A 12,767-nucleotide genomic window follows, 5' to 3' on the forward strand; every position below is an offset into this window, starting at 1 on the left:
ATCGTGTATAGAGTTGGTGGGCGGCAGAGGTGTAGTGGTAAAAAAAGAGGTGGGTAAACTATAACTTCTGTGATCAGGTGGACCACGACGTGGTCACCCGGTAAGGTGGGCCACTGCCTACCGGTGTATGTGTATCCTGATGACATCGCTAGAGGCTATCATTTGACGGTACTACCAAAGGTATCACTGGTTGTTCCATCATAGGTCACACAATCACTATTCAATTCATACATTAATCTAAGTTCTTGTTGAAGAGACTCAAGAAGGAATAATATGGTTGAAATCTATAAAGTTTACTAAATGACAAAACAGAGAGAACAAAAATATTTGAGAGAGATATAGAGGGAGGCTCATACAGTATCCAGGGCTTCCAATGCATAATACGTAATGATTATGGGTTTAGGGATTTGGGATTATTTTCATAGTTGATAAATCTGTTATTTTCTCAATTAATCGATTAGTTGTTTGGTCTATATGTCAGAAAAATGTGGAAAATATTGATCAGTGTTTCCAAAAAGTCCAGGATGACGTCCCTAAAATGTCTCGTTTTGTCCACAACTCAAAGATATTCAGTCACAGAGAGAAGACACTAGAACATATTCACATTTAACAAGCTGACATCAGAGAATTTTTTACTTTTGTCTTAAAAATGACTCAAACAGACTAATTGATTATCAAAATAGTTGTTGATTACAGTTTTTAACAATTGTTAATGTAGCAGGTGCAGATTGACGACAGAAGGATGAATCTGGTGCCTTAAATTTTAATTTAAATATAACTCAGTTTCTGTAATTAACAGAAGAAAGACAATTTAAGTTGCACTGTACTTTCCACAAGCGTAGGCCTAATGGCTGCCGACATTAACACACGCTTTTGCAAAACCTGTTACTTGTAACATGGGCTAATGGGAAAAGGTAGAGGTGACTTGTTGAGTCAGTGGCATGAATCTGCGTGAACCAAATGTACCTCAAAAACATGAAGTTTAGTACTGTTTTCCGAGCTCACCCACCTTGGGCTTTTAGCCGAGGCCGTTTGCTGGCATCAGGAGGAGGGCTGCTGTCTTGACGGTGCTTAAACCATTGCCGGATATCCATATTTACAATTCATTCATCATTACATGAGACATGTAGGCTAGTTTGGGCTAGTGACCATAGACTTAGCTAGTGACTGATGAATCTGGATGCAGTCTGCTGCTTCCTGCTGGATACGCTGGAGATGCTCGATGGTGGTATAAGCCCCCAACGTTGACTTGAAGGCAGTGCTGCGACCATTGACTTCATGACTTCAAGGCACCTAACATTGCCTAATCCTAGTGACTTCCAGGCATAGCTGCCTGGAAGTCGACGTTGGGGGCTTAAATCACCAAACACCCCAAGAGATTGGTCAACACAGACAGTAATGCAGTGCAATATGAAAGACTTCGTCTTAGGTTTAACAACCTATGAAACTAATAATGAACAATATGAAACTAAAATGACATAATAATAATAATATTTAAGCTTAATTTAAAATGGCTTAGGAACTATAGGCAATTTAGAGGTGGATAAACTCAATTTAGAGGTGGATAAATGCTATTTAGAGGTGGATAAACGCTATTTAGAGGTGGATAAACGCTATTTAGAGGTGGATAAACGCTATTTAGAGGTGGATAAACGCTATTTCCGAATTTTGGGAGGTGCGTAAACGGCGTTTACGTGCGTTTAGCCTCCACTACATCCCTGGTGGGCGGGGCTTATGGCTGCTGCTGCTGGGAACAGTGGTCTTCTGGAAGACTTGGAGTTCAGCTCAGTTCAACGGTACTGAAGTTATTCTTAAAAAAGGAAGATGTGTTCGGTTCTGCAGACCGGATACGGCAAAAGTTTAATCTATCAACTAGCTTCACTAACTTCTTCATTGCTCTGGTTGGTTGTAGCGCTATCCTATAGCGTGCAGAGGGAATTTGAAAGAGCAGAGGCAGAGGGAGTTCCCAGACCTCAACATCTGGATGTGGGTCTGTCTTGTCAGGCTAAAGCCCGAGACACACCAAGGAGATAATCGGCCATTGGACAGTCTGGCGGTGACTCGAGTCTGTTCGGTGTGTCCCGTCGGGGGCTGTCGGCGTTCATTTTGGCCGACCTGACATGTTCAGTCGGCGGCAGGGCAGTCGGGACTCACCCGGAAATGGGGAGCGGGATGAGGTGACTAGAGTCTCTCAAAATCTGACGAAAATCTTTTAAACTGACCTTTGTTGATTAGAAATGAAGACAGATTCGGCAACTGCATCACGGCCGATATGAGATCGTATTCTGAACGAGCCGCCATGACAGTCTGGCTTTGAATTTCCGAAGAAAACAAACCCCTGTGACGTGTTCGTCCAATCAGCTGCCATTTTTCATTTCTCGGGCGACAATACAGAGTAGCGCCGCCTGCTGCTATGGAGACGTACTACATTTCTCAAGTCGGTGTCCCGAGTGTGTCCCGAGGCAGTTTTTTTTGGACCTCGGGGACCCGACTGATCATCTCGACTGGCTTTTCTGTCGACGGTCGGCCGTCTGGTTGGTGTGTCTCGGCTATAAGCCATCACTGTATCCACACAAAATCCTCCCTGCCTCCCTCTCTCCCTCCCCCAGCAGGCTCTCTCTGTATTGATCAGCTCTACTGACGACTGGAACATCGCGGCCTACATTTAAGCACAGTGCAACACATATCCACCAATAAGCACGTTTCATCCAGTTGTGCTCCTGACGAGATACACATGTTCTGAAACAGGATGTTGTCATCGGTTATTGTCAGCGCTCGGGGTTCGACAATAAGGGTTTAAAGTGCCCATATTATGCTCATTTTCAGGTTCATAACTGTATTGTGGGTTTACATGGTTTGATTTTCAAAAAACACCATATTTTTGTTGTACTGCACAGCTCTCTCTCACTGCTGCAGATCCTCTTTTCACCTGGTTTCTGTTTTAGCTACAGAGTGAGACCTCTTTTCTTCTGCTGTACTATCTTTGATTGCACTCGCACATGCTCAGTAGCTCAGATGTAGATCATGTCAGCTAGCTTACTCTAGAGACAGTAAAAGAAAGCCTGTTTCTCCAACTTTGGTCAGTTCCAACGCAGGATTAGCTGGGGGACTTCTAAATGAGGGCGCACATGGAAGTAGTTCTTTTGTAGATTATGGTGAAATTGTGTGTGTTGTAGCAGTGCTTTGCTATTGAGAACGACGTAGCATGCTAGCGTTAGCATGATAACGCTAACGCTACGAGCTAACGGTTGTGGCTAGCCAGCTCATTTCGGACTGTGATGTCACAGTCCGAGCCGATTTTGAACAGCTCACCAGGAGACTGAAGGCAGGACACATTCAGAAACCAGATCTCACTCAAAACACCATGGATGGATTTTTTTCGAAGTGTGTGGAAGCACCAGAGACACAAAAGAACACCCCAAATCACCAGAAAAAGTGTTTTTTTTTCATAATATGGGACCTTTAACACCCGCTGGCACGGGGGCAAGTAAAGCGCCACCTAGGGCAAAGAAATACAACAACCCACTTTGCCCGTTGAGGCAATAATAAAAGTTTGATATTTTTTCCCCAATCATCATCGTATCATAAATGGCGTTATCGTTCTCGTCTGAACACACGTCCTGACCAATCACAGCGCAGCAACACAGCGTCAGTCAGTCTGAACACACGTCCTGACCAATCACAGCGCAGCAACACAGCGTCAGTCAGTCTGAACACACGTCCTGACCAATCACAGCGCAGCAACACAGCGTCAGTCAGTCTGAACACACGTCCTGACCAATCACAGCGCAGCAACACAGCGCCAGTCAGTCTGAACACACGCCCCTGACCAATCACAGCGCAGCAACACAGCGCCTGTCAGTCTGAACACACGCCCTGACCAATCACAGCGCAGCAACTCAGCGCCTGTCAGTCTGAACACACGCCCCTGACCAATCACAGCGCAGCAACACAGCGCCAGTCAGTCTGAACACACGCCCTGACCAATCACAGCGCAGCAACTCAGCGTCAGTCAGTCTGAACACACGCCCTGACCAATCACAGCGCAGCAACTCAGCGCCTGTCAGTCTGAACACACGTCCCCGACCAATCACAGCGCAGCAACACAGCGTCAGTCAGTCTGAACACACGTCCTGACCAATCACAGCGCAGCAACTCAGCGTCAGTCAGTCTGAACACACGCCCCAACTGACCAATCACAGCGCAGCAACTCAGCGCTGTCAGTCTGAACACACGCCCTGACCAATCACAGCGCAGCAACACAGCGTCAGTCAGTCTGAACACACGCCCTGACCAATCACAGCGCAGCAACACAGCAACTCAGACGCCAGTCAGTCTGAACACACGCCCCTGACCAATCACAGCGCAGCAACTCACCAATCACAGCGCCTGTCAGTCTGAACACACGCCCTGACCAATCACAGCGCAGCAACACAGCGCCAGTCAGTCTGAACACACGCCCTGACCAATCACAGCGCAGCAACACAGCGTCAGTCAGTCTGAACACACGCCCTGACCAATCACAGCGCAGCAACTCAGCGCCAGTCAGTCTGAACACACCTCCTGACCAATCACAGCGCAGCAACTCAGCGCCAGTCAGTCTGAACACACGCCCTGACCAATCACAGCGCAGCAACACAGCGTCAGTCAGTCTGAACACACGCCCTGACCAATCACAGCGCAGCAACACAGCGCCAGTCAGTCTGAACACACGCCCTGACCAATCACAGCGCAGCAACACAGCGTCAGTCAGTCTGAACACACGCCCTGACCAATCACAGCGCAGCAACACAGCGTCAGTCAGTCTGAACACACGCCCTGACCAATCACAGCGCAGCAACACAGCGTCTGTCAGTCTGAACACACGTCCTGACCAATCACAGCGCAGCAACTCAGCGCCTGTCAGTCTGAACACACGCCCCTGACCAATCACAGCGCAGCAACACAGCGTCAGTCAGTCTGAACACACGCCCTGACCAATCACAGCGCAGCAACTCAGCGCCAGTCAGTCTGAACACACGCCCTGACCAATCACAGCGCAGCAACTCAGCGCCTGTCAGTCTGAACACACGCCCTGACCAATCACAGCGCAGCAACACAGCGTCCAGTCAGTCTGAACACACGCCCTGACCAATCACAGCGCAGCAACACAGCGTCAGTCAGTCTGAACACACGTCCTGACCAATCACAGCGCAGCAACTCAGCGTCAGTCAGTCTGAACACACCTCCTGACCAATCACAGCGCAGCAACTCAGCGTCAGTCAGTCTGAACACACGTCCTGACCAATCACAGCGCAGCAACACAGCGTCAGTCAGTCTGAACACACGTCCTGACCAATCACAGCGCAGCAACACAGCGTCAGTCAGTCTGAACACACGTCCTGACCAATCACAGCGCAGCAACTCAGCGTCAGTCAGTCTGAACACACGTCCTGACCAATCACAGCGCAGCAACTCAGCGTCAGTCAGTCTGAACACACGTCCTGACCAATCACAGCGCAGCAACTCAGCGTCAGTCAGTCTGAACACACGTCCTGACCAATCACAGCGCAGCAACTCAGCGTCAGTCAGTCTGAACACACGTCCTGACCAATCACAGCGCAGCAACTCAGCGTCAGTCAGTCTGAACTAGGGTTGAACCGGTACTTTTAAAACGATTCTGATTCTTAAACCGATTCGTGAAAAACTGAAAAACACCATAAAAGAAAGGCTCTTTTATGGTGTTTTTTTAAATTGAAAATTATTTAAATTGAACAATATATTAACGTTTTAAGGTACTTAAATATATAATAAGTAAACCTAAGTCGCCTAACACATAACTACAATAATTTAACAAATAACAGTTACACTATTAACAAGTAACAATAAAATAAATGTTGTTGAGTTGGTATGCCAGCCAGCTTCAAACTTTAGCAGTTCTTTAGCAGAACAATGACCATATTTGCCTTCTCTGGCAAAATACTACACCTCCCCTGACTTATGGCATGTAGGCCTACTGCATAGGAGAAAACTCTCCCAGACGGTGTCCAAGAGCTCTGTACACACCCAGGTAGGAGTTTAAAAGGACAGACAATTTGGGGAGGCTGTCCTGCCTCCCCCACCACCAGGCTACAGGCTCTTGTCCTGAGCGATAGACTAGCAGAGTAAGTGTAATATGTTTACTAGCGAACACGTGCAGTCAGTGAATGGTTAATATGTTTTTACGTCCGTTTTGGTGAGCCCAGAGGGGAAAATATGGCATTTTAAAAGTAGCCTACATTTACGGTAGCTAGCTAACGGTAGACTACAGAGAAAGGGGGACATTTTTACGTGAGTTTCAGACTTGAAAGGCAGCTAAGAGGGCTTTGTTGTTATTTGAAACAATTTGTATAGGGGCCAGTAAATTAGTTTTATGTTTTTTTTACTAATTTTCTTTTCACTTGCCCAACCAGCAAATTCATTCTCCGTATTTCATTTTCCAAAGTTTTTTCTGCCTCTATCATGTAGTTTTATATAAAACAAATGGTCCCACAGCCACTGACTATATTAATGTTTATTGTTTATTGTGTCCTTACGAATAGAGCTGCAAACAGGAATCGATTAGTTGTTACCTATTGTATTAAACTATTTTGATAATCGCTTTGAGTAATGTTTTTTTATAAAAAAGGAAGTAACATTTCTCTAATTGCATCTTGTTAAAGGCCCAGTCTGTAACCTGTTTAGTTTTTCATTATCAAAATCTGTGTTGCCCGTTCACAAACTTGTCCTTTTTCATAATTAACCTCCACCATCAATTCCAAGTATTCCTTTTGGCTTGAAATTTTACATTTGCATGAACTGGGGTAGACGCTCCATATTCATGCTCCATCTTGAAATACGTTAACCGGTAAGACATACAGGACGTACTGCTCGCTCGCTGTCACATGATAAACTCCCAGGTGCTGCTAACGCTGCTAATGGGTATCGTAGCTTCCCGGCCCCGGCAAGTTTGAAGAAGGAAACGTGGAGGACCACACGTATTCAAAATCCACATTTCAGTAACAGGAGTCTTCTTCTTCTTCGCCCAGAAAAAGAAAAATATAATTATAATAATATAATCCACAGATTAACCGACGATGAAATGAATCGGTAGTTGCAGCCCTAGCTATTTAATTTATTGGCTGCATCAGAGTTTCCTCTCGTCTGTCTGCAGGGGTTTATCCCCCGTCGACGGCGCAGCAGCGGATTTCACTCTGACATGAAGAACTAATCGGTGAAATCAGCTGCCGCGTTGACGCGTTTGATGGGATGAAAATGTGCGCGTTCAGGCGCGCTGGATTAGTGCTGGAAATCTCAGCGCTGATATCCACACCTTGAATACAAAGCCGGTGTCATAACAATGAAGCGCTGGAGGGAATTAAAGATTTGGGGTGTTATTTTGTGTCTCTGGGGGCTTCCACACGCACACAAACTTAGAAAAACAACCATCCATGGTGTTCTGAGTGAGATACGGTTTCTGAATGTGTCCTGCCTTCAGTCTCCGGGTGAGCTGGTCTAAATCTGCACTGCTTTCTACGTCACTAGCATGCTAGCGCTAGCAAGCTAGCTTGTTCTCAATGGCAAAACACTGCTAATACACACACTAGTTCACCACAATGTACAAAAGAACTCCTTCCATGTCCCTGTTCTGCAGGTATTCCACACAAAGTTGGAAGTGCGCTCTCGTTTAGAAGAAGTCTCTCGGCTAATCCTGCCTTGTACTGACCGAAGTTGGAGAAACAGCTAGCTAGCTCATGTAGTCCTTACCTACAGTACAGGCCAAAAGTTTGGACACACTTTTTCATTCAATGAGTTTCCTTTTTATTTTCATGACTATTTACATTGTAGATTCTCACTGAAGGCATCAAAACTATGAATGAACACATATGGAATTATGTACTTAACAAAAAAGTATGAAATAACTGAAAACATGTCTTATATTTTAGATTCTTCAAAGTAGCCACCCTTTGCTTTTTATTAATAAGGGAAGAAATTCCACTAATTAACCCTGACAAAGCACACCTGTGAAGGTAAAACCATTTCAGGTGACTACCTCATGAAGCTCATTGAGAGAACACCAAGGGTTTGCAGAGTTATCAAAAAAAGCAAAGGGTGGCTACTTTGAGGAATCTAAAATATAAGACATGTTTTCAGTTATTTCACACTTTTTTGTTAAGTACATAATTCCATATGTGTTCATTCATAGTTTTGATGCCTTCAGTGAGAATCTACAATGTAAATAGTCATGAAAATAAAGAAACACATTGAATGAGAAGGTGTGTCCAAACTTTTGGCCTGTACTGTAGCTACTGAGCATGTGCGACTCCCAACAAAGATGTTACAGCAGTGAGATGTCTCAATCTGTAGCTAAAACGGAGAGCTCAACACACCGGGTGAAAAGAGGAGCTGCAGCAATGTGCACTACAACAAAAATATGTTTTTAGAAAATTAAACCATGTAAACCTATTCTGGTGCAACCTCAAAATACAATTATGAACCTGAAAATGAGCATAATATGAGCACTTTAAAACTTATTCTGATGATAATGATGCTATTTCAGGATATCAAATGCTTCTCTTTACATTAGCAAAAGAGCAAACATCCCATTAAACACAGCAGCTTAATTATCTTTATCAGATGTATAAAGCTGTGCTTATGCATCTGTTCTAGAGTTGTAGAATATTGCACGTGCCCCATTATACTGTAAAATACATTACGCAAATTAAGGGAATTGCACAAATAAAAAGAATGCAAATTGCAAAAACTGTTCTGCATTTTGACAGTGTCCTCTGACCTTCCTGTGGGGGACGGAGAGAGTTTAGAGGTCAGTGTGTTCTGCTGTCAGAGCAGCAGATGATGATGATGATGATGATGATGATGATGATGGAGACATGAGTCATCGTGTCAGCGGCTGACAGGCCTGGCTCTGTGTGTGGTGGTGACAGCGGCTGACGTGGGATGACTCCGACTCAGCTTTGTTTCGGATTCGTCCGGTGGCGCCGAGAGCTCACTGAGACACACTGCAACAACGTAAGAAAACGCGAGTGAAGAGACAAAACACAAGAGAATGAAGAAAACATCTCGTGGGCAGCATTTAGAAATAAAATGCTGTGAAGTATTTGTTTAAGATGATTTTTGGGGGCTTTTGCGCCTCTAATGGACATGACAGCTAGGTGAGTGAGTGAGAGGGGGAAGACATGCAGGAAATCGTCACAGGTCGGACTCGAACCCTAGACCTCTGCGTCGAGGCATTAACCTCTATGTAAATGGTATATTATGTGGCAACTACCATTATTCTTTCTTGCAACCATAACCATATTGCTCATATACTCTTATTACACAAAATTCAAAAGCACTGAATATAGAAAATTTAATCTTACAACATCTTCGTATACATATCTCTAGGTTTTGATATAAATGCAGATATATAAATGTAATTAAAAAAAAATATTTTCTAATATTGCACCTTTCAATACAGAACGAAATATTCTGGAGCCTATTTTGCCGTCAATACTGCCGACGTTGTCTTTGCTGTAATCAAATCAGTATATATTTATGTTTAACATTTCAGTTTATTATTGGGAAACATCCATGTGTCCAGACAAGGCTAGCAGCCTTGGATGTGATATGATATATAACAGCTGTATACTACTATCTCTGTATGGATGTGATATGATGTATAACAGCTGTATACTACTATCTCTGTATGGATGTGATATGATGTATAACAGCTGTATACTACTATCTCTGTATGGATGTGATATGATATATAACAGCTGTATACTACTATCTCTGTATGGATGTGATATGATGTATAACAGCTGTATACTACTATCTCTGTATGGATGTGATATGATGTATAACAGCTGTATACTACTATCTCTGTATGGATGTGATATGATGTATAACAGCTGTATACTACTATCTCTGTATGGATGTGATATGATGTATAACAGCTGTATACTACTATCTCTGTATAGATGTGATATGATGTATAACAGCTGTATACTACTATCTCTGTATGGATGTGATATGATGTATAACAGCTGTATACTACTATCTCTGTATGGATGTGATATGATTTCTATCTTTGTTGTCTGTCTGGCTCAGGTTAAACTCTTTGTGAAACATGAACAAACACTAACAATGAATGCCTCAGAACTTTCTTTTATTCTCCAGTCTGACAGTCAGTTATAACGGAAAAATAACATAAATAAACTACTTTAACGTAGATTTTCTTTAGGGCTGTATTACGTGGTATCCGTTCAGTGCATAAACTCCAGTACTTCCTGATACCGATACCAGCGTTTTAGGCGGTATCGGAGCCGATACCGATACTGGCATCGGTATCGGAACATCTCTAACCAGAAACGCCACGCTCACACCACGCAGGCATTGTGTAACCGGCCTAAAGGCTCTGAGCTAGAGTCCAAGTCACGTTTCAAGTCTCTGAGCTAGAATGCACATATTTTGCATTCAGCGCTTCTTTTTCGGGCCTTGTCTGATGAATTGCACAGCAGCTGCCGGCACGGTCGACATGTTTGTTGTCCTTTCTCGCAGCAGATACGCTATATTTAAATATTACAGCTTTACCTTGCTGTCAGACATGCCTTTACAACAGGGAACTGAAGCTGAAGCCGTTACGTAACTCTGTGCTCTCTTCAGAGCCACCAGGCAGTGAGGTCTGTTTGTTAGCACGCTGTGCTGCAGACCTGCAGCGAGTATGAGCAAGCAAAACGGTCTTATATGTTCTTTAATGAGGCTTAATCTGTTTCTCATTCTTCTCAGCCATCTCTCTCTCTCTCTCTCTCTCTCTCTCCCTCCTCTTTATCTCTGTGTTGGCAGTTCTTCAAGCTCTTTTCTCTGCGAAGCTCTTAGTGCAGTCTGTGCTATATTAAGACAACAATCTGTCCTCCCAGCAGTCGGCAGGATAAATCCACTGAAGCTCCAAAATAGAAAAACAAGAAAGGATGTTTTCACTGTAGCCGAATGTGTTTGAAGGCCAGCCGCCGAAGTTTAGGAGGCAGCAGCTACAATTAAACTTTTATGCTGCCCTACTTAACTGACAGTTCATTTCTCGGGGATATAAAATGCTTAAGTTACAGCGGTGCACTCATGCATCCTGTTTGTAACCCAACAGCTGATCTCTCTCTCCCTCTCTCTCTGCTCCTCTCCAGGTAAATCCCACCTGGCCATCGTCCAGAAGGTGAACAACGAGGGGGAGGGCGACCCTTTCTACGAGGTGCTGGGATTGGTCACGCTGGAGGACGTCATCGAGGAGATCATCAAGTCTGAGATCCTGGACGAGTCCGACCTTTACAGTGAGTCGGCAGTCACCAGCCGTGGCACAGATACAGATGTCACGCACGCACATGCAATCAAAATATATAATAATTATACATTCCTTTACATAAAGACTTTTGCACCATAACTGGATGCAGAAACAGCACCAATTGTTGCAGAAAAATTCACCAGAATGCAGAAAATGAGTTTGATCTGCTCAAAATTTTAAAATGTTTGCCTAAAAGTTGAGATCTCAATTTTTGACAGGGCAGTTAGGTGAGAAAGGGGAGAGAGAGAGAGAGAGAGAGAGAGAGGGAAGGCATGCAGTAAATTGTCACAGGTCGGATTTGAACCTTGGACCTCTGCGTTGAGGCATAAACCTCTCAGTATATGTGTGCCCGCTCTAACACTGAACCAACCCGGCTACCCCCACCAATGTTGAACCCAAAGAAATGCCCTTGAACACACACACACACACACACACACACACACACACACACACACACACACACACACACACACACACACACACACACACACACACACACACACAAAACACACATCTGCTTTTTAACTTTGTGTAGGGCTGTGACTGATTCGTGATTTGTTTCCCTCTCCATCCATTTTGCAAGTCAACTTTCCTCTGTTCAATGGAGAGGAAAAAAAAAGCTCAAACAAAAAGTATTAGAGGGAAATTTCAGTTCAAACAGGAAATTCAATAATTACAAAACTTTCCAAAAGTGGACCCAAACAAAATAATCAAGCAGCCCTACTCTGGTGTGACTGAGACTTGTCCCTCTCCATCCACTTTCCTGCAGCTGACAACAGAAACAGGAAAAAGGTGGACCCAAACAAAAACAAGCCCGACTTCTCGGCCTTCAAGAACAACGCCGACAGTAAAGTGAAGATCTCTCCCCAGCTCATGCTGGCGGCTCATCGTTTCCTGGCTACAGGTGAGCTCGGAGGAGGAGGAGGAGGAGGAGGAGAAAGAGGAGGAGGAGGAGGAGGAGGAGGAGGAGGAGGAGGAGGCTAATCTCACAGCGTCGTTCAGCAGTCACCGAGATTAACACCGGTCACTGGGGGACAGAGACACAGGGGACCTTGGTGTGCATTTGTGGCCTAAATAGTCAAAAATAAATTCAGTTTTCTATATAAACTGTGTTAACGACACAGGCAATAGAACACGCATTTATGAAATAACTGAAGCAGAAGTCGCTGCCACCGTGGGTTTCCCTCAGCACAGATCACAGCCCGGACAGACAGTTTACAGGCAACCGTTCAGGTTCAAGGTCCAATTAATTCACTAAAGTACATGTAAAGTACAATGATAAGACATAATGCAGATATGTGAAAAGGGACACCCTGGTAAGCTATTTAAAGCTTGTGTAAAGGGGCCCAGACACTAGCAAATAATACCCATTATAAAAACAATCATACCTACCTATAAGTTGTCCCAAAACATTGAGTCCATCAGTCTAGTATTGGTC

The 12,767-nt window shown here is 44.3% G+C and overlaps 1 protein-coding gene across 1 annotated transcript in view; it reads left to right on the plus strand.

Moving 5' to 3' along the window:
• Positions 1 to 12,767, plus strand: part of LOC114570549 (metal transporter CNNM4) — a 35,415-nt gene that overhangs the window by 5,262 nt on the left and 17,386 nt on the right. Inside the window, exons 3-4 of the mRNA XM_028600876.1 lie at positions 11,175 to 11,318; positions 12,099 to 12,233. Coding sequence (XP_028456677.1) covers positions 11,175 to 11,318; positions 12,099 to 12,233 — 279 coding nt within the window. The remainder of the gene's footprint in view (positions 1 to 11,174; positions 11,319 to 12,098; positions 12,234 to 12,767) is intronic.

This window comes from Perca flavescens, chromosome 16 (genome assembly GCF_004354835.1).
Source record: "Perca flavescens isolate YP-PL-M2 chromosome 16, PFLA_1.0, whole genome shotgun sequence".
NCBI lineage: Eukaryota > Metazoa > Chordata > Actinopteri > Perciformes > Percidae > Perca > Perca flavescens.